Genomic DNA, 23140 nt, shown 5'->3' on the forward strand with positions numbered 1-23140 from the left:
AAAGTTTTATTCTTCTTTTTCTCACTAACACCAATGACATTGACTCTTGTCAATGGTACCGCTAGCTCCAATGGTTTCCGTGGACGGTTCTTAACCACAAAAGATTCCATGGATGGGATTTGTTTATTTTAAGAATATTATGGAAAAAATCATCGTCATCGTAACACTAATTAGGTGTATAGACCATATTGGTCTTTTCCAGTCTCATTATCCATCCAATATCCTTTTTTGAAGTCTACCCTGCCTTCTCTTTCCAATTGGCTTATATTTCAGCATTTGTTTAGGATGTCGCGTGTTGGCCATTCGGTTTACATGTTCAATCCATTTTTGTTTAAATCAATAATCTAATATTGCTTGTACGCGGTGCATTTTAAAGTAATGGGGCATATGATTTGTTTACAATATATGGTATGACATTTCGGTGGTATGCGTGAGAGCTCTGTACTCATCCAAGAGTTCCTAAAGATGATGAGTTGAGATTTGTTGCTGTTTACCATGATGGAAAAGAGTGATTATGTTAAAGTCTGTCTGTAATATAAATTACAACTAACATTAACGCAATGTTGGCAATGCCTTCAATTTCAATGCAGTGTGCGTAATTTCGATGTAAGGCAAAGATGAAATAAAGATTTATTTTTCCACTTTTTTTTTTAATCTCGTCTTTAACTCAATAACTTCATCATAAATTTAAGTTGAACAATGGTAGAGCTTCTTGATCCTTAGTACATCGCTTTCGCTGAGACCAGGCTTTTCGTTTGTATCCTTCAGCGTTGTTCCATCCTTTGCCTCCATCGTCTTGGAGAAACCATCCTTAGAGAATGCAGTTTCACCGTAGAGCATGATGGAATTGTAATCGAAGCTTATGCCTAGGAGGTCATTCTCACTGGGGGCATGTTTGTAGAAATTCGATTCCAAACCTGAAATAATAATAATAATATAAAAAATAGACTGGCATCTCAGTAAACATAAATTTGATTATCAGAATTAAATACTTCCACTTGTTCAATTAAAATAAATAAATAAAATAAAAGTACATTAAAAATTAACATTTTATGTGGTTTCTCAACTATGTCAGCCTGTTTTCTATCCAGTCACTTGCTACGTATTTATTAACAGTTTGTGATTATTTTACACTTTTTTGCTTATTTTTTAAATTAAGGTTTGCAGGCCTTTTCGTTATTAATGGACATATTCCACACCTCATCAGGTTTTAGATCACGTGTCAGATATCGACGAAAGAAACTTATAGATTTAACTCTAGTGAACAACGCTTTTTTCAGCTGGTTCCTGAGATTTTTTTTTTCTTTAAATCTTCAACTCCTGAATATGGTTTCTTGTCCCTTACAAAATTTGTCATTTTACTCCCATAAATGGAGAAAAAACAATTGACTGCCGAACAAACAGTCATTCTAATGAAAATTAGGAACACTAGATGGCGACACTTGTCGGTACTAATCTCATATACATTTCATCTAGTCAGCGCTGCAGAGAAATTGAAATATAAAATATACTTGAATGGTTAAAAAAAAAAAATTCCATGGTCGCTACTCCAGTGAACTGGTATTCACTTTTATTTCTATTGAAATTTAAGAGGAATTTCCTTATTTGCAATAATAAAACTGCTGTCCATTTTCATTAATCAATTATAAGCCGAATAACGTTTTTGTAAATAATTCAAAATAGTGATATGTTTTCGAAATATGGCTGTGCTCATTCTTACCTGGTTGTATGTTGTCCCAGTGGATCCTTAAATATTCGTCCCTGTCAGATCGGGTGTGTTCGTGAAAGAAACCAATCGCATGGTTTAGCTGATGAACCACTGTGCTAAAAATAAGGCAGACGGGTGCTAAAGAAACTTCCTGTTCGCCTCCTTGCATGCCGACATATGAATAACAACTGCAAAAGAGAAATAACTGTTAATTACGATGAGAGATTATTCTAAATTTGTGTTATTCCACAAATCGCGCAGATTACAACTGGATTAGAAATATTCCCAGCTTGGGTAAAATTCCAGTACCGATAAAATGATATTTGGGTCAATAAATTACTATTCATTTCTTTTGAGGTCAACATAAAGAACAGAATTTGACTTCTGATACATTGATCACTGTTGTATTTTTATTATATTTCTTTTATTATTATTATTATTATATTACATCATATCCTTGCTGTCATTAAGAAATCGTTTGCACGGAATCAAGTAAAACATGATGTCGCATCTAGCTAGATATACTTCAACTTTACTGCCTCCAAGGGTGAAGCAAGATGCTTTTCATATTCCCCGCTGTCTGAATGGATACAGTGAAGAAAAACGTTTATGAGCAATATGCTTGCCCTGAGAGGGCAAGGGGATTATAGATCGTTTCTTGAAATCAGGATAGCTTGAGGTCTTTTTTGTTTGTAGAGATCCGTTTCATCATAGTCAGCAGCTGCTTGCACCAGTAAATTGCTTGCTATGCTTGCTGCGCAAGTTCATTAATTGAGAAAGAAGTAATATTTATTTGTTAATAAATGCATGCATTTATAAGCATTCCATTTAGGCTTTTATTTTTGTAGACAGAAGACGTCTTAAGCTTGCGCGGCAATAATTGACCTTTGCGTTGTGTATCGAAGGCCGATGCTTGCTCGTCTAGTCAAAGCTACCTTGGCTTGCTTGGTTGTAGGAGCTTCCAGGTCCTCGCAGCAGCACTGTGATTTTATACGCGCGCATAGCCATTTCACGTCGTCTCACTCTGTTGCTTAAACACAGGCCATACGCAGTCAACGTAGCTCTAGTCAGTGAGCTTCAGCCAGCCTTTACAAGTGTGCGTGTTGCTTGAGAAAATTAAGTTACAATCAACTTTTTATGACGATGTTATTGACCCGCTCAAGAAGAAGAACCGTAGGGTAGAATTTGTATTCAAGTAGCTAAATTGAAAAAAGATGGAATATCAATTGTTAAATAAATGTTGTATTTGCGTGATTAAATGTACATAAATTTCTAAATATATAATTATAAATGGTCAGTAATTCATTATTCCGCTAATCAGACTTCAATCGCACCTCTCACTCCCTGAATGATAACAAGAGCAAGCATGAATTTCTCGCCCCTGGTGAATTGGGATGTGTAGACGTTTTTTAGGAAATACTTTAGCTAGATACTTTCAAAGTAACTTTTATATCAATTCTCATTATGAAAAAATTATAAGTAGCTTGCATATTCTTCATTTTTAGATAAAATTTTAAGGTATTTAAAATAATACTTAAAAATTCAAATTGAAATATTTGCGCTATTATTTCATAAAAATATATTAAATTAGCAGTATATATTTTAAAGTATCATGTATGATATCACTTTATTAACGACCACAGAATATAGCAAAGCAACTTTATAGACACAGATTGAGCTGGTTGTTGTGGTCCCTCAGCTATAACTTTTAAGACACCCCCCCCCCCTGTAGGTGAGTACATTTTAAGTAATCTATATTGAAGCTCCCCAGTCTTTTGATAACGAAAAGTGACACATTATTCAAATTCTTTCTTACCCTCGACCGCTCTTTATATTGATAAAGTTTTCGTGATTTGTCGTCTTGGCAACAAAATCTACGCATGTAAGATGCTCGAAGTGTTCCATCGCTCTGATGATTACTCCTTCTTCTCCTTCTATAAAATAAAATAAAATAAGCAAATAAATAAAAATATTCCAGAGGAAATTAATCCACAAACAAAAGATACAATTTTTTTTAAAAAAATTATTAACTTAACGTTAACTTAGACTCACAACTTTCTGACATAGTTCTTAATGTGGCTAAACGCTCTATACAACATTCATATAAAAAACAGAATCAACATCTAAACCGCAAATTTGATGTCCTTGTTTCTAGATAAATAAGGCCTTTCCATATCTTTCAACATATCTTCTTCTGAAAATAAAGCGCTACATTCCTTAACAAACAACAGTCACCTTGTTATCACTAAAGCAGACAAGGGAAAAGCGACAGTAATTATGGATTCTTCAAACTACAGAAGAAAAATTTCTCTTTTACTTCGAAATCGCTCAACATACCAAGAACTTGATCACGAACCCACTAACAGGCAACTGAAGAAATTAAATTCCCTTCTAGATGAGGTGATATGCTTAGATGCAGACACGATAGAAAGGTTAAAAACACGTTTTGCAAGACCTCCTAGATTTTACGGACAAGACTGGCATTCCTCTCCGTCCTAGTGGACTGTATTGATTCACCTACTCATCGCATAGCCAAATATTTAGCGAAATTATTGAAATCACATATAGGCAAATCACGTTCTGTTTTGAAAAACTCCTTGGATTTCTTAAATAAATTAAAAAATATCATTACAACCTACTGATCTTATGGTGAGCTTCAATGCAGAATCGCTACATACTAATGTACTTCTCAAAGAGACTTTACAATTACTTGCTGACATCTTCCCACAAGATATCGTAAAATTATTCGATTTCGTGATGCACTCTGGATATTTCTCGTGTCAAAACAAATTCTACAACCAAGTGGAAGGAACGGCCATGGGAAGTCCACTTTCACCTGCTTTTATTTGGAACATCTAGAAGAAGTCCTTTTTTTATCTATATTCCCTCAACCATCCTTTTTGGTTAGATATATAGACGATATCTTTTCAGTGTGGCGTCACAGCAGAGATTCCTTACCTTTCTTTTTAGCCAAAATCATTTCCTTACATCCTCGTATTAAGTTTACCATGGAGATTGAAAAAGACAACAAGTTATCCTTTTTAGACATCCTTCTCATCCGCTCACCTTCAGGTATTCTGACAACAACAGTTTACAGTCAACGTCCAGTAAAACTGGACGTTATATTCTCGATCTTCCCATCATCCTTATCAAAACACAGGAATCATAAATATGTTTACTTCAAGGAGCCAGAACTAATTGTTCAACTCCTCATGAATTACAGAAAGAACTTTCAACTATCAAACATCGCATGAAACTAAATGGCTTCTCCGAAAAGAGTACACAACATCTGTTCGATTCTTACAATCCAATCCAAAACAGCAAAGATTCAATACGTCGAGTTCCAATTCCATATATTTCCGGGATTTCAGAACCAATTTCAAGAATTTTGAAGAAATATGATTTAACATCCGCTTATATCCCTATTAACAAAATATCCACCTATTTCTCCTCTTCTAAAAATAAACGCTCAACTGCGTCTCTGCCTGGTGTGTATCAAGTTCCTGCAATCTGTCGTACTTTGGAGAAACCGGACGCTCTATAGAAAAAAGAATACAAAAACATCAATCCTACATTCTTCACAACAAATCCGATAAGAGACAGGGATAGAGACAAGCCACAACATTTTCTGGTCCAAGACTCGCCTTCTACACAGATGTCGCTATAAATTCGAACGCCTATTCAAAGAGAGTGCTGAGGCCTTACTTCAACGCCCTAACTTGAATCAAAATGACTGTATATCCTTGTCAAAAATATGGGAAAGTTTAATCCGGATAACACACTGGGTTTTTTTTTTTAATTGAGACCTAATCTAATTGTTATCTTTAATTGAGTTTATAAATTAAGATTGTTATATGAAATTGTGAATTAATACCTATAATTTATTCATCACTCAAGAATAGAATACAATTTTTTTTTTTCTTTTTCTTTTTTTTTTTTTTGTATTTTCAAAAACTCATTTCGCTTCATTCATTCGTATTGCAGGGTTTGTTACTTACCGAGAGAATTATCGATTACATAAGGAATTTCTCCCTGGGGCCATTTCAACTTCTCATTGACGACTGCATTTCGTTCCTGAAATGGGAAAATAGTTATGGAAGTAAAATTCACATCGATGCCAGTTTAGTGGTAATTTGAATATTCAGCATAGGTATTCAAATTTCGAAATACAAATTTCGTATTCAAAGAAAAAAAGCTTCCAATAAAATTTTAAGTATTATTATTTTGTTAAAAATCAAATGGTATATTCTGTTTTTTTTTTATTTTAGAAAATAAATACAATTACAAAATAATATTCAGTATCTATTATTATTTTATAGAAGAAACAATATTTTTTTAAATAAAAGATATAAAATGTCTGAAAGTAATTTGTATTACTTTACATTTCAAGTGTTAACTTAAAAAGAACCTAAAATTGCTTCGTACTTGATGGTACATTCGTGAAATTTGTTGATTGACAGTAGAAACGTGTCATTCAATATTACTACATTTGTTATTTAATTATAAAATTAAAGAATAACTTCGTCTTAAGTAAATATATTCTAAAAGCGCTTTATGTTTAAAATACAAATACTTTTTATAAGCTTCATCTATTTTAACATGAATTTTCTTTCGCTCAGTCTTACACCAAAATTTTAATACGTTAATTATATTATAAAATACAGTACCTCGAAATTATGAATGCCTAATATGTCTCCTTCAAACAAATCGAGATTCTGCCGATAACCTATTGTTAATTTAAAAAAAAATGAGAATGATTTCTATCTAAACGCAATTTTCAATTTAATCCATATTAGAAAGCTTAAACAGCTTAAACAACAAAAATGTCTTCATCTTACCATACGTATGGCAGTCGGCTATTGCTACCACCAGTAATACAGCGAAACAGACACGATTCATATTCTGCTGGAATCAGTGGTTCGTCTTTGTTAGGATGCACTTTTTTTCCCACTTTTATGGCCCTGTTTAGGAGTTGTTTATCTTCATTTCTTTGGAATGACAACACCTGCTGAAGGAATTTCACACGTGTGGATTTCACACATTTCAAGGGAAAATAAAATAAAATAAAAAGCTCGCATTTAGAAACAAGAATCGGATAACAAAATATGAAATGAATGTCAGAGAATTTATCTAAAATGGCTGACATTAATTGCTATAGACATGTTTTTAATCCTGACAACAGCTTCTTGATTTAATAGAGGATGACTTTAAAAAGAAATGAAAAGTAATGTAGTTAGGTTATGGTAATTAATTCTGTCTTTATAGTCTCGTAACAGAATTTTAATAATCACCATTATTAGCCTAGGAATCTAAAGAATACAATCTATGAAAAACACAGCGTATTAAAAATTATTAGATAATAGTATGCTCCTTGGAAATATTGCACTGTGTTTTACTTTATGTAAATAATTTGCTTCGATCCGATACATGTTAATAGATTCTAATAGAGTATAAGCTGATGATGCCCCTATTTCGCTCTTCCTAGCTTAAAAGCTGTGCGTTTGAATCCTACTGCAGGAACTGATGTTGGCGAAATGCGAAATTTTCTTTTGAAATTCTTCTAAATGTGAAATTTAGTTATCTCGTGTCTAGTCATATCGTTCAAGACCTTTCTCCAATCGACTTCTCAGTCCGAGAATGACACGTGCAGTTTTAAAAAGAGTGTTGGGTTCAAAACCTGTTCACTACGCGAGGATCTTTATGAGGGCTTCTTAAAATGAGTGTGAGTTCCATGTACGGAGGTGGCAGAGTTTTCCTCTCGTAAACTCAGTTTCTCCTGATGTAGAGGGAAGGAGATGCCGCACGTTCGCACTTTTTTTTTTTTTTGCCTTCGTGCAGAATATAGGTTTTGTATCTAAGGATTGCGTTGCTTCAGCAAAACTTTAGCATCCATGGATGTTGTTATGGCATTAGGCAAATGCTGATAGATAATGTGAGGCATGCGCGGAAGGATTTATATCACATTCTCCTTAACGTACTCGCTATCTACTTTTGTAGCATAGAGGTTAGCATAGAGGAAACTGTTCTACGGAGTGTGTAAGTGTGTTTTTTATTATTATTATTTAATTAGTCTATTTGCCATGCAACACAAGACAGCTGACTATGATCGCTATAGTTCTATCAGTTCAATAATATTACTTCGTAGTATAAAAACTAAGAATATCGATGTCGCCATAAGTTCCTTATACCAATCTAACCCAAAAGCGGAACAGAAACAGAACTTCTGCCAAAATTCTTCTTGTCCAAGGCGATGCAAACAGCGTTATTACTGCTTTTTGCTCTGTCAAAAGGCATTCACTAATACAGTTTTCTACTATCCAAGCCATATGTGAATTCGAATTCAATGTTTGTGAAAGTGATCAAATGACAAACAGTTCTCGAACCCACTGCGAGGTCACTAACCTATTTATTGGCGATTTGAAATAGCTTGAACAATCATATTTGACTGAAAATTAGGATATTCTAGAATTATCTAATCCTTTGACAAGTCGACGGTATTAAATGATGTACGATAGCTTCATAACCTTCGAAGAGTGATGCATTAAAAAGAAAAAAGAAAGAAAGAAAAAGAAACGCCGGCATGATTGGCCTAGTGGTTAGCGTATCCGCTCTTCAGCCAAAAGGCTGTGGGTTCGAATCCCGCCTTGGGCATGGATGTTTGTTTATGAAAATACTAGTGGTGGTCGGCCGTAGATGGCGTCGGTGTAGATGATGAAGGTAGTTGCGGCTGGTGGATTGGTAGAGACAGGGAGTTGTAGAGGAGGTGCCCTCCCTCAATGAGTCTTTGGACTCCCTGGAGGTGTCATGTAATAATAATAATAAAGAATTATTCATGGAGAGCAATACCGTATAACATAATATAATCTCCCATACATCACAATATTCTTATGGTTTAAACGCACGACTATAGAACTGCTGTGAGAACAGTGGATTAAATCTGTTAAAAGCGTGTGTTCTTCTGGCTTGTTTGCCGAATTTTCTGAAGGTTCAAACACTGCCACGTCCTTCCGAGGTTTCTAACCCGGGCCTTTTCAGCCAAAGAACATTGTTGCTGCAATCAAATGAAGAAAATTTATCGTTTTCATTGGTGTTGCTTGGAATTAACAGGGGAAACTGCTAAGGCTATGAGGCCAGTGCACTTTGTCTATTAATTGCCTGCGTTTGAGAGGAAAATAAAAGATTCCTAGAAATAAATTCCATAAAAAAAATCGGGAATCCTCTCGAAGAATAATTAATACTTAAAGAATATGTACTAAGAAAAAGAATTAATCAAATTGATGCTATTGAAAAAGCATGGGTTTGATGAATTAGCCATAAAGAGTCTCGCTGTAACTCTAACAGAAATACGGAACCCTGTTATGTCTTGCCACCGACTATCTGTTGAGTTTGCTGTGGCCTAAGATTGAGGACTCTATGAGAGAAAGCTAGTATCACATCCCATTAATGTGGTACCAGTGGCAAGAGCTCGTCGAAGTCGTAACTGGTATCACGAACGTGATTTGCGCTCCTGATAAATGAGATCCATCTCTGATAAGTCCCATTTTAAATTACAAACGGACTGTAGGTGTTGTTTGATCTGGAGAACACGGGGAATGCGATATATCACTCAACGAATAGGACATTTATAGTGCGCCTCGTGCCAAGCAGAATAATAAACAGCCACATTCCTCTTCATGTTCACTATAGAGATTCCAAAATTGCCCACTGGTACCAAGAACAAATCCTCGAATCCTGTGTGCGACTTTGTAGGGGTAAAATGCTACTGCTGATAGAGTTCAAATGGTGGAGGAGTATCTAGAAACTGAAGATAGCCAATGACTACCGTGGCCAGTAAGATCAACACACTTAAATCTATTCGAACATTTATGGAATGCCCTTGGATGTCGCGTTCAATGTCCACAGCCACCTCCTCATTCCCGTGGTGAGCTAAAAGTGGAAATGAGTCTGGTGTGGTGTATGAACGAAATTGGTTTGTCACAGAATCTTATAGACCCCCATCGAACATGGCACTCCCCACTGCCAGGCCTGTTTAGCATTAGAGAGGATGGATCTTTCCCCATATTGATGTTATGTGACTATATTTTCGAACTTATCGTGTCGACTTCTCTAATGTGATTTTTTACTTCTTACACACCTATATTATAATGTCCCTTATACCCGTTCAACATTATTCTAGACACCACATCAAATTTTGTCCTGCACCGCAAATACACTCGAGTTACACGTTTCCAAGCTTTAGTTAATTTTGTAGAGCAGTGTATCTTCATTTCATTAATATTTTTATTATCTTCATTTTAATATTGTATTTCATTTTGATTATTTTCAAAGTTTTGGCTTTTGCCATAACTTTGTTTCTGAACTTGGTGAAATTTTCAAAGAAAGATTGCTGAGTACAAGCGAAACATCATGTACACCGATAGATCGTATGGAGAAGCTACAGAATTAAGCGACGAATCAAAACACCCCCTTCTCATCAGATGAAAATGTTTGAGTAGTGGAAGATGCCCAAATAATAATAATAATGTGATGTGGGGAATGTGTCATATAATTTGGACTTTGGAGCATCATGGCAGAGAATGCCATGATGCTCTGAAAGTGAATAACAATATTATCCATAATTGAGATTATTTCTTATTTATCCATACAGCGATCAAATATTTTGTGAAATGGCCACTAATATGGTAATTGTCAGCTTAGTTTAGAACTTATCTATTAAAGACATTAACGATTCATACAAGGGAAGTCGTTTTTGAAATGTCCACAAACCAAAGAAAAAATTATTGACAAAACTGTTAGTTTTTGATCTCACCCGAAAGACTGCTCGCTTTCGAAACCATATTCGTTCCGTATTCTTTTGCGTTCATGAAGGAATCTACAATTCTTTTTGAGAAGGACTAAAAAAAAATAGCTGTTAGCATGTTTAAATATGACCACCCTATACACCTTGTGTATTATCAATACTATTAGACTTTGACTCGGGAAAACAGTTGGAAGGTTTCCCATTGTCTATCTTTCAAAGAAACACTATAAAAACACCACGTCACAAGTGATTGCTGTAATGCAATGATGGAGAGAATTGCAATCGTTTTCATTTTGGGGTTGGCAGCGGTACATGGGAAAGGTAAGTGAAATCCCCCAACTTGTTTTCTATGTACTATTCTTTATTACTCAGCAAGAAACTCTGAAAGTTATTTTTAATATCGTAAGAGGAGGAGAAAAACCATAAAAATACTAAATAATATTCAAATTTTGTTAGGTGGGGACCCACGAAACCGGCTATTGGAAAACAAAGCACTGTATCAAGGGGATATTGCAGGAATTGACGTCTCTAGGGTAAGCAGAATAACCATTTCTTCTTCTTTAGTGAGATAATGTTGCGTCTTTTAGGATGAGTGCATAGTAGCACTAGGTCTGTTGAAGAAAGAGCTTCCAGGTTCTATTCTAATAGTTATCGATCTTTGGCAACAAACTGGTTTCTTCTTCTTGAAAAAAAACAAAGTTCAAAGGTGCGCCATTTCTAGGATTTTTAGATGAAAATTGTGAAGTTCTGTCAAATCTTGGTGGTCTGGATGGAATCGTAGCATATTCCCTCTCCAATTAACAGGATGTTAGTTCAGATTCTGCCTCAGGCATAGATGGTTTGTAAATATCTTTAAGTGACAGATAAGTATCGTAGCCCAGCTTATGAGTGCGCCATCCCACTTATTGGAAGGTGGAAGTCTCCACGCTCGGAAATTTCAAATTCCATGTTCGGTCTCTAAAGTTGGTAGAATTTCCTGATAATCTAAACCTTAGTTCGCACACGCTAAGGCTTAGATACTAATACTAATATATGACAGAGTAACAATCTTTTCATGCAAAAAAAATATAATAAAATAAAAATTAACTACCGAGTATCTGTTATTGGAAGAATAAAATTAAATATTGCACAACTAAGAATTAAGATAAGGTTTAGATTCCGTATTTGACCATCAAGTGTGAACTTTCTGATCATTTTGCTGCCACAGTCGATTTTTTTAAAACTCTTGAACAGACAAATCAGCTGTAGAACACATGCGAATAACAGACTTGATATACTGGCCTCTGATAGATTTGGTTACCCTGATATTACTTCCAAATTCTTTTTCTTTTTTTTTTACTCGTCGTCATCCAGTAGCATCCTCTAGCAAGAGGGTTGCAGCAGATGAGCAGCTCTTCTCCATTTCTCTCTGTCTGTCGCGTCCATCATTCTTAAACCAGTCCATTCCACGATGTCATTAAACCACTCTTTAGTTGGTCTTCCACGTCTTCTCTTTCCCTCAACTTTCCCTTGTAATATAGTTCTTGTCAGGTGTCCCGAAGAACCTCTCAGAAGATGTCCTGCAAATCTAGTCTTTCTTTGCATAATATTCTTTAACAGTGTTCTTTCCATCCCATCTTTACTGCTCATCCAAACTAGGGAAAAAGTAGAAGCATATTGATTTCCCGTTGCCTTCTATGCATGAAGAGGTGAAAAAAGTAGAAACATTGAAAGAATCACCCCTAGCCCTCGATTACTCTAATAGCATTGGGGGGAAGGAACAAGAAAGAAGAAAAGGATCGAAAGAAATAAGAGTAGGGACCATCCTATAGATAATATAACAGATGTATATTACATGAAATAAAGGTATGGTCCAGCATTAGGTACTTCGGGTTCGCCACTCCCGTACTCACTAAAGTGAGCCCTTGAGGTATTTTTTTACTCAAGAAACTAAAAATATTTTAAATTAATGTTTTATTGCAACCGAGCTATTTGCTTACATAGCATATCTACAGAGGATGGACAACAAACGTAGAGTTGCGCAATCAGCTTTTTCGTGACTGTACACGTCTTATCAGAGGGAAACAAAGGTTCCTCTGTATTTTATCACATGAAACGTCGAACAGATGTCGTTTAGTGTATTAAACGACAGCTGTTACACTTACTATTTCTGTAATTACAGGAATAGTAAGATAAGGCACGGGATTCATTGCATTTGAAATCCCCCCCTCTCCCCCAAACACACACACACACACACTTCACTCCCGGCATGGATTGAAAAATTAGGATGAAGGAAATAGAAGATTTCCACAACAGAATTCTTCAATATTTTAATTAAAGAATTCCTGCCTAATCAATTCTATTGTAATCAGTACAAGATGGAGACATAAAAAAGAGTACATCATTGTGATTCCTTTCTGTCCATCTATGAGATTTTTTTTCATTAATAAGATGTACTGCCTTCTAATAATCATTTAATTTCTTCTTTTTATCTTGTTCTTAGGACCGCAATGCTGTTCCTGCGTATGTTGATACATGGCCCAAGGGTGTCGTTCCTTATGAAATTAACCCTTCCTTGAGTGAGTATTCGAAACCTTGAGTTTCTAAAATATAACAAATAATTTACTGCAAGTTACGCTCTACATAAAGCAAACAAATTAATTCATTTAAAAAAAAAAATTTTTCCTAAAAAACTTATGGATTACTAATTTTGAGATTTGGTTGCTGCTCGCCAGTTATATGATTAGTGACGATTGAAGTGATGTTTAATTGTAATTAATGTGCCCATAACTATTAGGTATAAATTCAGTTTAGAGAATATTCAAATCCAAGATTTAATTATATTAATAATAATATAATAATTTCTTTCCTGTAGAGAGTTACCAAAGCAAAATATTGGATGCGATGGAGGAATACCACAAAAAAACGTGCATAAAATTTGTACAAAGAAAACAGACGGATAGAGATTACCTCAACATACGTCCTATAGATGGGTAAGATGAAATTTTGCTCGCACACACATACATATTCTACGAAGAAGAAAACGCCTGAATGTGGGTTCTTACCAGTTGTTGTTGGAACTTTTTTTTTCACTCTAATCAGCAATGTTCACCTACTTTCAATCTTTCCATGACTTGTAACGTGGGCTTAGCATGAATTCTTTGCATCGGTGATTGATTCGTTCTTTTTTCCATCTCAAGAGATTCATTTACCCATCTTCACTATAGGTTTATTTCTTTCAATGGCGTTCATCATCCCTAAAACGATGTATGTCTCTCCAATCCAAGATAAAATTGCATGAATAGCGATTACCGATGACGGCAACTTCGATATTGTTCTTGTTCCTCTATACTTTCTGTGTACTCGGTTTCGATGAAGTCCTTTGGTTTGTCTGGGCTTAAATTTGATCTTCTAACAAGATCAAATACGTATTTGATCTTCTTAGACTCCAACTGACACCAAATAATTTCAAACTGACTGCTAGCTGGAAATTCGTTAATATTATTTCAGCCATAGCTTTCTACCTCAACTGGATTGAAATCGTCCGATCAGCCCAGACAACTCTCTCTTCCTATATTGTCTATCCTAACACTGTACCCTTTACACTCGATACAAGTTATCACATATGGCTCTGAGACCCGAAGTCTTCCAAATGTCCACGATGTGAGGGTCCATCATATTCACCAAGACCAAAATCTCTAGTAAGTAGGAACTTTTTTTTCCTGTTTCTCCTGGCAGACATAAATTGCAGACCTAAGTTACCTACATGCTTTTTTGTACCCTCAGCTCTGTAGTGTTGCTACCTAGTTGGATAACTTAAGACTCTATTCGTATATAATGCGTCACTTACACAGACATCCTTGCACATACATAGGGGGCGATCCTTTCATCCTTATCATATTTGCATTATCAACACAGTTGCATGACTTTGTCGCAGTGAAGCATACATTCTGAACATTCCTCCCATGATGATGTAGTTTCCAGCACTCTCAGTATTAGGCTTCATCACGCTGCTTGCGCATCGAATCATTTGCCATTATATCCCTTCTTCGTAATCCAGTGCTATTATACCTAAGTAATACACTAACAATTTGCACTGTCTCCCTCTTCACTCTCGCTTCTTCCAGCATTCCTTTCATATCCTCTTTCGTACTGTATAACGTATGCAATATCGGGTATAAAATGTTAGTAAATGCAACTCTGTAAACTGAATAAACTGCATAATGACGTCATACAGATATTCATAGAGGCTTGTATATAAGATATTTTTCATGCTTGATCTCTACCAATTATTAACATATGTCTTGTAATTTATTAATGTTTTTTTTAGATGCTACTCGTATCTTGGCGTGTACGGGGGTGCTCAAGATGTGTCTCTAGACGCGGGATGTTACGACATAGGGACTATAATACATGAACTAGGGCATGCTGTTGGTTTTGATCATGAACAAAATCGTTCAGATAGGGATGATTATTTGATAATTAATTGGAATAACATCGAAGAGGGTAAATATCTTCGGGTGTCCATACTATCAATATTATATAAAATATTTTCCATAACGATTTGTAATAAGGTTTTCATTTTAAAGTCAGAGCTTTCTTATATATACATATTTTTTTTTTTTATTTCACAGGGGCCCTAGACCAATTCGAAAAACTCCCTCCTAGCAACAGATTACTGGCTCCATTTGATTTCGATTCCATCATGCTGTACGGTCGCACTGCATTCTCTAAAGATGGCTTTTCAAAAACGATGACCCCGAGACCCAAAGGAGTTATAATGAGAGAAGTATACGACAAAACAGAATTATCTGAGAGCAATGTCCAAAGTATAAACAAGTTATACAACTGCCGGTAGATGGTCTCAGATTCTGTACTTATGATGTAACATCGTTGAAAAGTTCTGAATTTTATAATAAAGACAAATCAAAACGTCATCATGGCGTCATCCACGTTTTCTTCCAATAAATTCGTGAATTATTATAGCAAGTTACATGAAAAGAATATTTATTACTTACAAATAAATATTTTTCTAAAATAACAATTACCACTAAAATCTGAAAGTTTTAAGAAATCTTTATCCCAATTTTTTTAATTAAATTTTATTTTAATTTTTTAGCCCACTGGATTTAAGCGAAAGAGTTCGTTGTTTTGGCAGGTACTGATCTGAAGGGAGAAAAGTACAGTATGAGGGAGGACGGTTGTGCAGGAAGAATGGGGTGCAGTTTCTGAATGTATGTAGTGAGTGAAGCCAATGAAGGAAATGAGTGTGAACTGGGGAGAAATGCTATTTTAGTTTGTGAGGTTGTAAATAGGAATGGGATTGTGAATACAAGGCATAAGGTTAATTATGGGCCTGCCAGGTTGGTATGATTTAATTCCAGGATTATCAGGGCCAAGAAGGAGAAATTTTAGCATTGGTTAGTTCCTATTGGCAGAAAATTATTATTATTAGTGAGACGTGGTTGACTAAGGGTGTTATTAGCATACAAAGTGAAAGTTATGGTATTTTAGGGCGGATAGAGCAAACAGACTCCGGAGGGGGGTATTACTGATGATATCAGATGAGTTGCAACCCAAGGTACAGGAAATCAATAAAACTGAAAACTGTGTATTTGAAGCTGTCTGGCGTAAGATACAAGCTAGCGCGACAAAGAGTGAACAGGGGACATCGTTGACAAAATCATATTAAAAATGAAGATATTAAAATGGAACTCGGTAATGTTAGCATTCAGAAATGTGTGAGCAGTGCCAATCTTAGGTGGTATGGTCATTTAAACAAAGTGAGAAAGGAAAAGTTAACGTGATACAAGAATGGCAGTAAAAAGACCTAGAAGAAGGTCAAGACTTGAGCAGACTTACCACCTTGGTGAGTTGGTGGAAATTATCTGGATTCAGATATTAAAAGTAAAATTAGTCTTGTTGCAGTTGACGTAAAGTCGACTAGAATATTTAGTTTTTTTTCGGATATATATCGGAACAATTAAAGTTTCTCAAAGATGTGGTTTCTTCTCATCTCAAACATAAAAAACTAATCTTGAACATTTCATAAGTTAAAATACAGTAATTACAATAATACAGGAACGATAAACTCCAGAAATCTGATTTAAATCACGCACATTTGAATTGTAAATTACACGAATATTATAAAGATTATAACACAAAAAGTTCAATTCCTAAAACTAACGACTTACAAATTCCTAGTTAGAACCAAAAACGTTGTTCATAACTGAGTACTTCAAGCGGTGACATAGTTTCAACTGTTTCGGGTGTAATTTTATGTTTATTTATGAAGCCGATATAAACAGAAACAAAAATGAATAGATTCAAACATATGTGAAACAAATTCAGGGAAATTTAAAAGGTATGAACCAGAAAAGACACACAAAAAAAATTCTTTAATCGAGAGTTATTGAGCTTTAAGCTCGCCCTGGAAGGGCAGTGCGATTAGCCGTGTTCAGCTGAGCATAGAACTGACGTGGATCTTTTGTATTTGTAGAATTCCGCTTCATTGTAGTCTGAAGCTTGCTTGATCAGCAGGTTTGAATGATTGCTTGTCTTGGTGAAGAATTTTTCTGCTAGATCGTGAAGGAGGGATGTGATGTAGGGAATGTTGACTTCTCTGTGAATCTGGGAGTTTCTAATGAACCGTGGGGCGTCTAGAATCATTCTCAGGCATTTGTTCTTTATCCTCTGCAGCTTCCGAGGTATGGCTCCATGCAGGAGATGCGTCAGTGATGACTGGGCGTATTACCATCCTGTATATGAGTAGTTTGTTCCGAGTTTCCAGTTTGCTTCTTCTGTTGATCATGGGATAGAGTTGCGCGATTACTTTGGATGTCTTCGAGCTTGTGTTTTATATGCCTGGTGAATTCAATCAAGTCCTTATAGTCCTTATAAGGACTGGCTTAAAGGGGTGAAGCAAGAATGCTTTTCATCTTGCCGTTATCTGTAGAGGACAGTATAGGGATAAGGTGTTATTGAGCTATTAAAACTCTTATCATGGCAGGAGGGTAACGGCAATAGCCGAGCCTCAGAACTTCATTGGCTACAGTATTGCCATCCATTACCCTCCAAGAGTATTAATCACCGCAAATTGTGTAAGGTGTATCATGAAAATATTCAGAATCATTTTTTATGAAAATAAAATATTACTTTTTAATTCATTGTTTCTAAATATTTTAGTATCAATTCGTTTTATATTAAATACTTAATTCTTTAAGGGAAAAAGTAGATTAAAAATATGAATCGCCCATTAAACTGATGGCATACGTAGTCGCTACACTACATTATTATCAGCCGAAACTGTTCAAGCAAATCCTCTTTCTTCTTAATATATATATATATATATATATATATATATATATATATATATATATATATATATATATATATATATATATATATATATATATATATATATATATAGCACTGGTAGGGCATGTTGTTACCAACAATCTTAAACAAACTTTTTACGTCTGTTAGAATAATTTCAAACAATCATTCATTATTCTCCGAATACGCTAAATCTCCATCTCACAAGCGGAGAATATTTCTCGTAGATGAAGACCTCTCAAAATACACTATATGATGAACATAACCCATTGCTTGCTAATCCCACCTGTAGCTCTAATACTAAAAGGCATTAATATGGAGTTGGTCCATCGTCCATGGCTCTATCATCATCATCATCAGCCATTTTCTGTCGACTGCTGAACGGACTGCAGCAAAGTCCTCCCCCAAAGTTCCATTCATTCCTATCTTACTCTCCTATAACAGCCTTTAATCTTCTGTATATTTTGATGCATTTAGGTGTACTGCTGCGGTAATTTTCTGCCATTTTTCAGAAAAGCATTAGTAAAGTCGATATTGATGTCGAATGATTCTGCCTGGCTTGCAATTGGCATTCCAATTCATCCGACAGGTCATCGACGGTTCTTCAACACTCCTCTCATTCAAGCCAATTGTGCACTACCATCGCTTTGTGGACTGGGATATCGTGTTGATAGAGGAAAACACCTTCATCGAACTGTTGCCATAAAGTTGAAAGCACATCAATTGTCTAACATATCCTTATAAGCCGCACTCTAAGATTCCCTAGTAATGAACCGAGAGAACCCAGTCCGAGCCATAAAAAACAGCTCCAGACCATGCATGCTCAGGAAAATTTCATAGTTCGCGCAGCACATTCGGGCAGACACCGTTCTCCTGGCATCCACCCAAATGTCTGAGTGCCAGATGGTGAAGTTTGCGTCATCATTCCACTGCTCCAAAGTGCAATCGCTGCGAGGTTTATACCATTTTATCTGACACTTCGCGGTTGGCCTTGCTGATGTTATTGTTTCAAATGTGAATTTTTCAAACATCTGAGTTTGTGAGTATGATAACAGAATTAAAACTATGTAAAAAACACGATGAAAATGCAAAATAGAAGGAAATTTCATAAATGAATCAAGTTCTTAAAGAAAAACGATGTAAAAAGAGCTGTTAACCAGTATTATCTGTTTAATAATTATGGTCACAATATTTAGTGAAGATGGTAAATTAAATATGGAAATAGACAACAGAATTAACAAAGCTGGTATGGTGGGAAGTCAATTGGATCTGGATCTGAGAGCTGGATCAAATGGATCTGAGAGCTGGGTCAGAAGTAAAACACTTGACCAAAGACTAGAGACTGCAGATATGCGAGTCCTGAGAAAGATTAGAGGCGTGAACAGATAGAATCAATGGCAATATCTTAATAAAAACGAGGATATTAGGAAAGAACTTGACATTATCAGCATCCAGGAATGCGTTAGCAGAGCTAATCTCAGGTGGTATGGTCACTTAAACAGAATGGGAGAGGAAAGATTAGCAAAAGAAGTGTTCTCTACCAGGTTGGCAAGAAAAGACCCGGAGGAAGACCAAGATATAGATGGACTGATACGGTACAAAGTGCCTGAGAAGACAGAAATATAAGATCTGATAATGTTGGAGTTGACAAGTAACAGACCGATTTGGAGGAAAATTGTAGACAGGAAGCTAGTAATAATGTAAATTTTTCATGTGGTACTATAATAATTATCCTTGAGGGTTCATATCAGGAATTTCATGATGTTGATGATCCTTATGTTGTAACGCGCAAAAGGAGAAAATTATTGGCATCTTAAACCACTGGTAGTCGATAAAGTTGCATCCAGGGATAATATGCTTTCCTTGACAGTAAATAGAGGCATGCGAGTGTTCATTGATTTTTATCTCCGGTGGACTGTTGAATTTGGGAGTAGTACCTGTTGAAATGCTGTTGAAAATTTGCAGTGGTAATTCCAGTTCATCGCAAAAAAAGTGAAAAGTTATAGAATGGCGAGTTTTCGAAGTGTCGGAGACAAAGTAATGGAAAAATAGGAATCTTATCTAGGATTTTTATTGATTCTGAATAGATATCAGGAATATATGCTAGTAAACAAAATCAATAAATGAATAATATATTTATTGATTATACTTTTACAAAAATGACACTAATTATAAAGAAATGTTCTTGCTTTTTGTTTAGCAAAATCTTCCAAAATTTTAATCAAATTTTAAATGTCTTGCTTCGGAGCTCGATTGGGTCTAATCGGCCCAATCGACTTAAGATCAGTCCTGTCTGAAGGAGTCTTCAAAGAGCCAGGTTGTTAATAACGATTTGCCACAGAGTTCGGTGCTCTGTGGTAAATTTCTCTGCTCGATGATGATATAAATTTGGGCAGAGTAGTCAATAGCTCTACTGACCTAAAGTCCTTCGCAGGATGATCTTAAAAAAATTGAAAAAATGGATAGGGAAGTCAGGTTTAATATTGAATTGGAGGAAAGGTGTATATTAATAAATACCATGATTTCGGTATTTTGGTTGATAGGGAATTTAAATTCAGGAATCATATTCTCAAGATGACTGCTAAAGCTCGACCGATTGTAGGATTGATTTGCTTTAATCAGGCAAATATTAGATTATGGCTCCAATCAAAGATTTCTAATGGATGTCAAGAAAATCAAAGGTATTTATTAACTAATTATGAAGTGGCTCTATAATGAGAGTTACGAGAATTAGCTAGTTACATGTTATATAATGAATGAATTAGATAAACTTATCTAACAGAAGATGTAATCTAACATATAAGTTTGTTCAAGGCATATGCACAGTCCAGTGCAATATATTTTGACTACCATCCTAATAGGTCGTTATCTTCTCTATCAATGCCCCGCTGCGGAGGGACAGTAAGAGAGGAGATTGACTGTATAAGACCTTTGATCGTTGCAGGAGACATGGTGTACCATTTTGTCAGATTTCTTCCCGAAGACCTACAATTGATCGCTGGAATTCAAAAGTCGAGTCTCTCGGTCCATGTCATCCTAGAGATGAGATGTTCTGTGGAATTTATATCCAGAGAATTCGACGGCAATGGAAACACCTGGAAGTTGTTATTGCGTTCGGCGCTATCGAACAATACTGGGGGAAAGTGGTACAACGCATTATCTGCTGGAACACGCCTGTGCAAACTGTGAAGATAGTCACCATGAAGCGGAGTACCCATCACCTTGTAAGAGATTCCCAGAACCCCGAAATCATAACGCTGCTACCTGATAAACCATAACATCAAGATGATTCCTCTCTCCAGATTTTCGTCCACTCCTCCATCTACCATCCAACCGGCACAGCTGGAAACAGATCATCCGAAAAGGTAAATACTTTCCGTTCTTCAATATCCCAATGACGCATCTCAAATGCAAAATCATCGTCCACTGTCTGCAGACAGATGTAAGAATGGGTATCTTGATTGGAACTTACGTTTGGTTGTGATCTGGGAAACCATTCGTTTAATGTTTTCACCGTGACAAGAGTGCCACCATATATCAGGCTCTGTTACATGAGAAAATTACGTGGAATGAGCTATCGGTTATGTTAAAAAAAAAAAAGAAAAAAAAGAATATGCTAGAATGAGGGAGAGGAGAAAATGAACGCACGCACAATAAAGTAATGACCACACCTGTATTAATGTATGAATCAGAAATATGGACTTTGAAGAAAAAAGATCTGCTTTGAATACGACCTCTGCTGTGATAAAATTCTTAGGATCAGATCAAAAATTAATATATTAGAAAGCTAATATAAAGAGTGAATAGATAATTGCCTGAATGGTGAATAAAAGAGGAAATGCTCTGATATGATAAAATAGCAGAATACATAACAAAATGGAAATTGCTGTAAAAAAAAGAACGACGGAAGGAAGCTCACCAAGAGAAGTTCTGACGTTGAAATTCTAGATTACAACAGCCAGAAGAGCGAAAAGATTGTAAAAGAAGAGCTAGTGCAGTGTCAAAATTCCTAATCCTAACCTAATAAGCATTACTTCATTACCATTAACGTGTCTGACTGGATGGGTGAAGCACTAATGCTTTTCATATTCCCCTTCATCTGTAATGAGAGTTGTTTGGGAATGGGAGATTTGTAAGCAATTAAGCTCGCCCTCTGGGAGCAGTTGGGTTAGCTATGATCAGTTGAGAGAAGAAAAGCCTTCGGTCTTTTGTGTTTGTAGTAATCATTCTCATTGTATTTGACAGCTGGTACGATCAGTGGGTTTGAATGTGAACTTGACTTCACAAAGAATTTTTCTGCAAGATTACGAAGAAGGGAGAAGATGTATGGAATGCCGGTTTCTCGGTGAATCTGTGAATTTCTGATGAACCATGGTGCATCCAGGATCATCCTAAGGCATTTGTTTTGGATTCTCTGCAATTTTGAAATGTTTGATCTTGAAGTGTGACTCCATGCTGGTGAGGCGTAGGTTATGACTGGACGTATTACCATCCGGTAAAGAAGCAATTTATTATGTAAGTTCAATTTGCTCTTGCGGGTGATCAATGGGTAGAGCTGTGCTATTTCTTTGGAAGATTTGCAGCCAGTGACCAAAGACCATAGGATCTTATGACCAGAGAGCAGGATGTCTTCTTTATTGCAGACCTTTCTCCTAGAAAACCGCATGGCTGAGCTTTTGAGGGGGTTCACTTGAATCCTCCAGTTGGTGAACCAGTTTGCTAGCTCACTGATACTTCCTTGGAGTCTGGTGATTGCTAGGCGAAAGCTCAGCGACCTTGCTAGAATAGCGGTGTCGTCGGCATAAAGGGCCGTAGTGGTTGTTCTTGAATTGAGAGGAATATCTGCTACGTAAGTTGTGAAAAGTATTGGGGCCAGAAGAGAACCCTGAGGTACTCCAGCCAGAATTTTGAGCCTTGATGACACAGTTCCATTGAGTTTTATTTGCATGTATCTTTCACTAATATATGAATAAATGAGTTTCACTAGGTTAATTGGGATATTCTTTTCAATTAGTTTGAAGATAAGGCCTTGATGCCAGACCTTATCAAAGGCCTTGGCAACATCCAAAAATACAGCAGCAGTGTGAAGGTGCCAGTTAAAACCATGAGTGATATGTTCTGTTAGTCGGAGAATTTGTTGTACTGTGTTGTGAGCTTTGCGAAACCAAAATTGCTCATTTGGAATTATTTTCTGTTTGTCCACTGGTGATTGTAGTCTTGATAGGATAACCCTTTCTGTTACTTTGCCGAGGCGGTAAAGAAGACTGATGGGCTTCGGGAAAATTGTGGGTTATTACCAGGCTTTTTCAGAGGTATAA

The 23140-nt window shown here is 36.0% G+C and overlaps 2 protein-coding genes across 2 annotated transcripts; one reads left to right on the plus strand and one right to left on the minus strand.

Moving 5' to 3' along the window:
* Positions 1 to 629: 629 nt before the first annotated feature.
* LOC150101099 (astacin-like metalloprotease toxin 5) lies at positions 630 to 6616 on the minus strand. The gene is made up of 6 exons (XM_090401105.1): positions 6547 to 6616; positions 6376 to 6434; positions 5707 to 5782; positions 3525 to 3642; positions 1721 to 1896; positions 630 to 917 (listed from the first exon to the last, which is right to left on the minus strand). The coding sequence occupies exons 1-6, from the start codon at positions 6605 to 6607 to the stop codon at positions 688 to 690; spliced, it is 720 nt and encodes a 239-aa protein (XP_090257231.1). The 5' UTR covers positions 6608 to 6616; the 3' UTR covers positions 630 to 687.
* Positions 6617 to 10769: 4153 nt separating this feature from the next.
* LOC150101100 (astacin-like metalloprotease toxin 5) lies at positions 10770 to 15424 on the plus strand. Its single transcript, XM_090401102.1, has 6 exons — positions 10770 to 10829; positions 10965 to 11041; positions 12991 to 13066; positions 13363 to 13480; positions 14818 to 14993; positions 15122 to 15424. Exons 1-6 carry the CDS (start codon positions 10772 to 10774, stop codon positions 15343 to 15345), a joined length of 729 nt encoding a protein of 242 aa, XP_090257228.1. The 5' UTR covers positions 10770 to 10771; the 3' UTR covers positions 15346 to 15424.
* Positions 15425 to 23140: the final 7716 nt, after the last annotated feature.

This window comes from Typopeltis vanoorti, chromosome 12, assembly GCF_054136105.1.
Source record: "Typopeltis vanoorti isolate ZY-2024b chromosome 12, IOZ_Tvanoo_1.0, whole genome shotgun sequence".
NCBI lineage: Eukaryota > Metazoa > Arthropoda > Arachnida > Uropygi > Thelyphonidae > Typopeltis > Typopeltis vanoorti.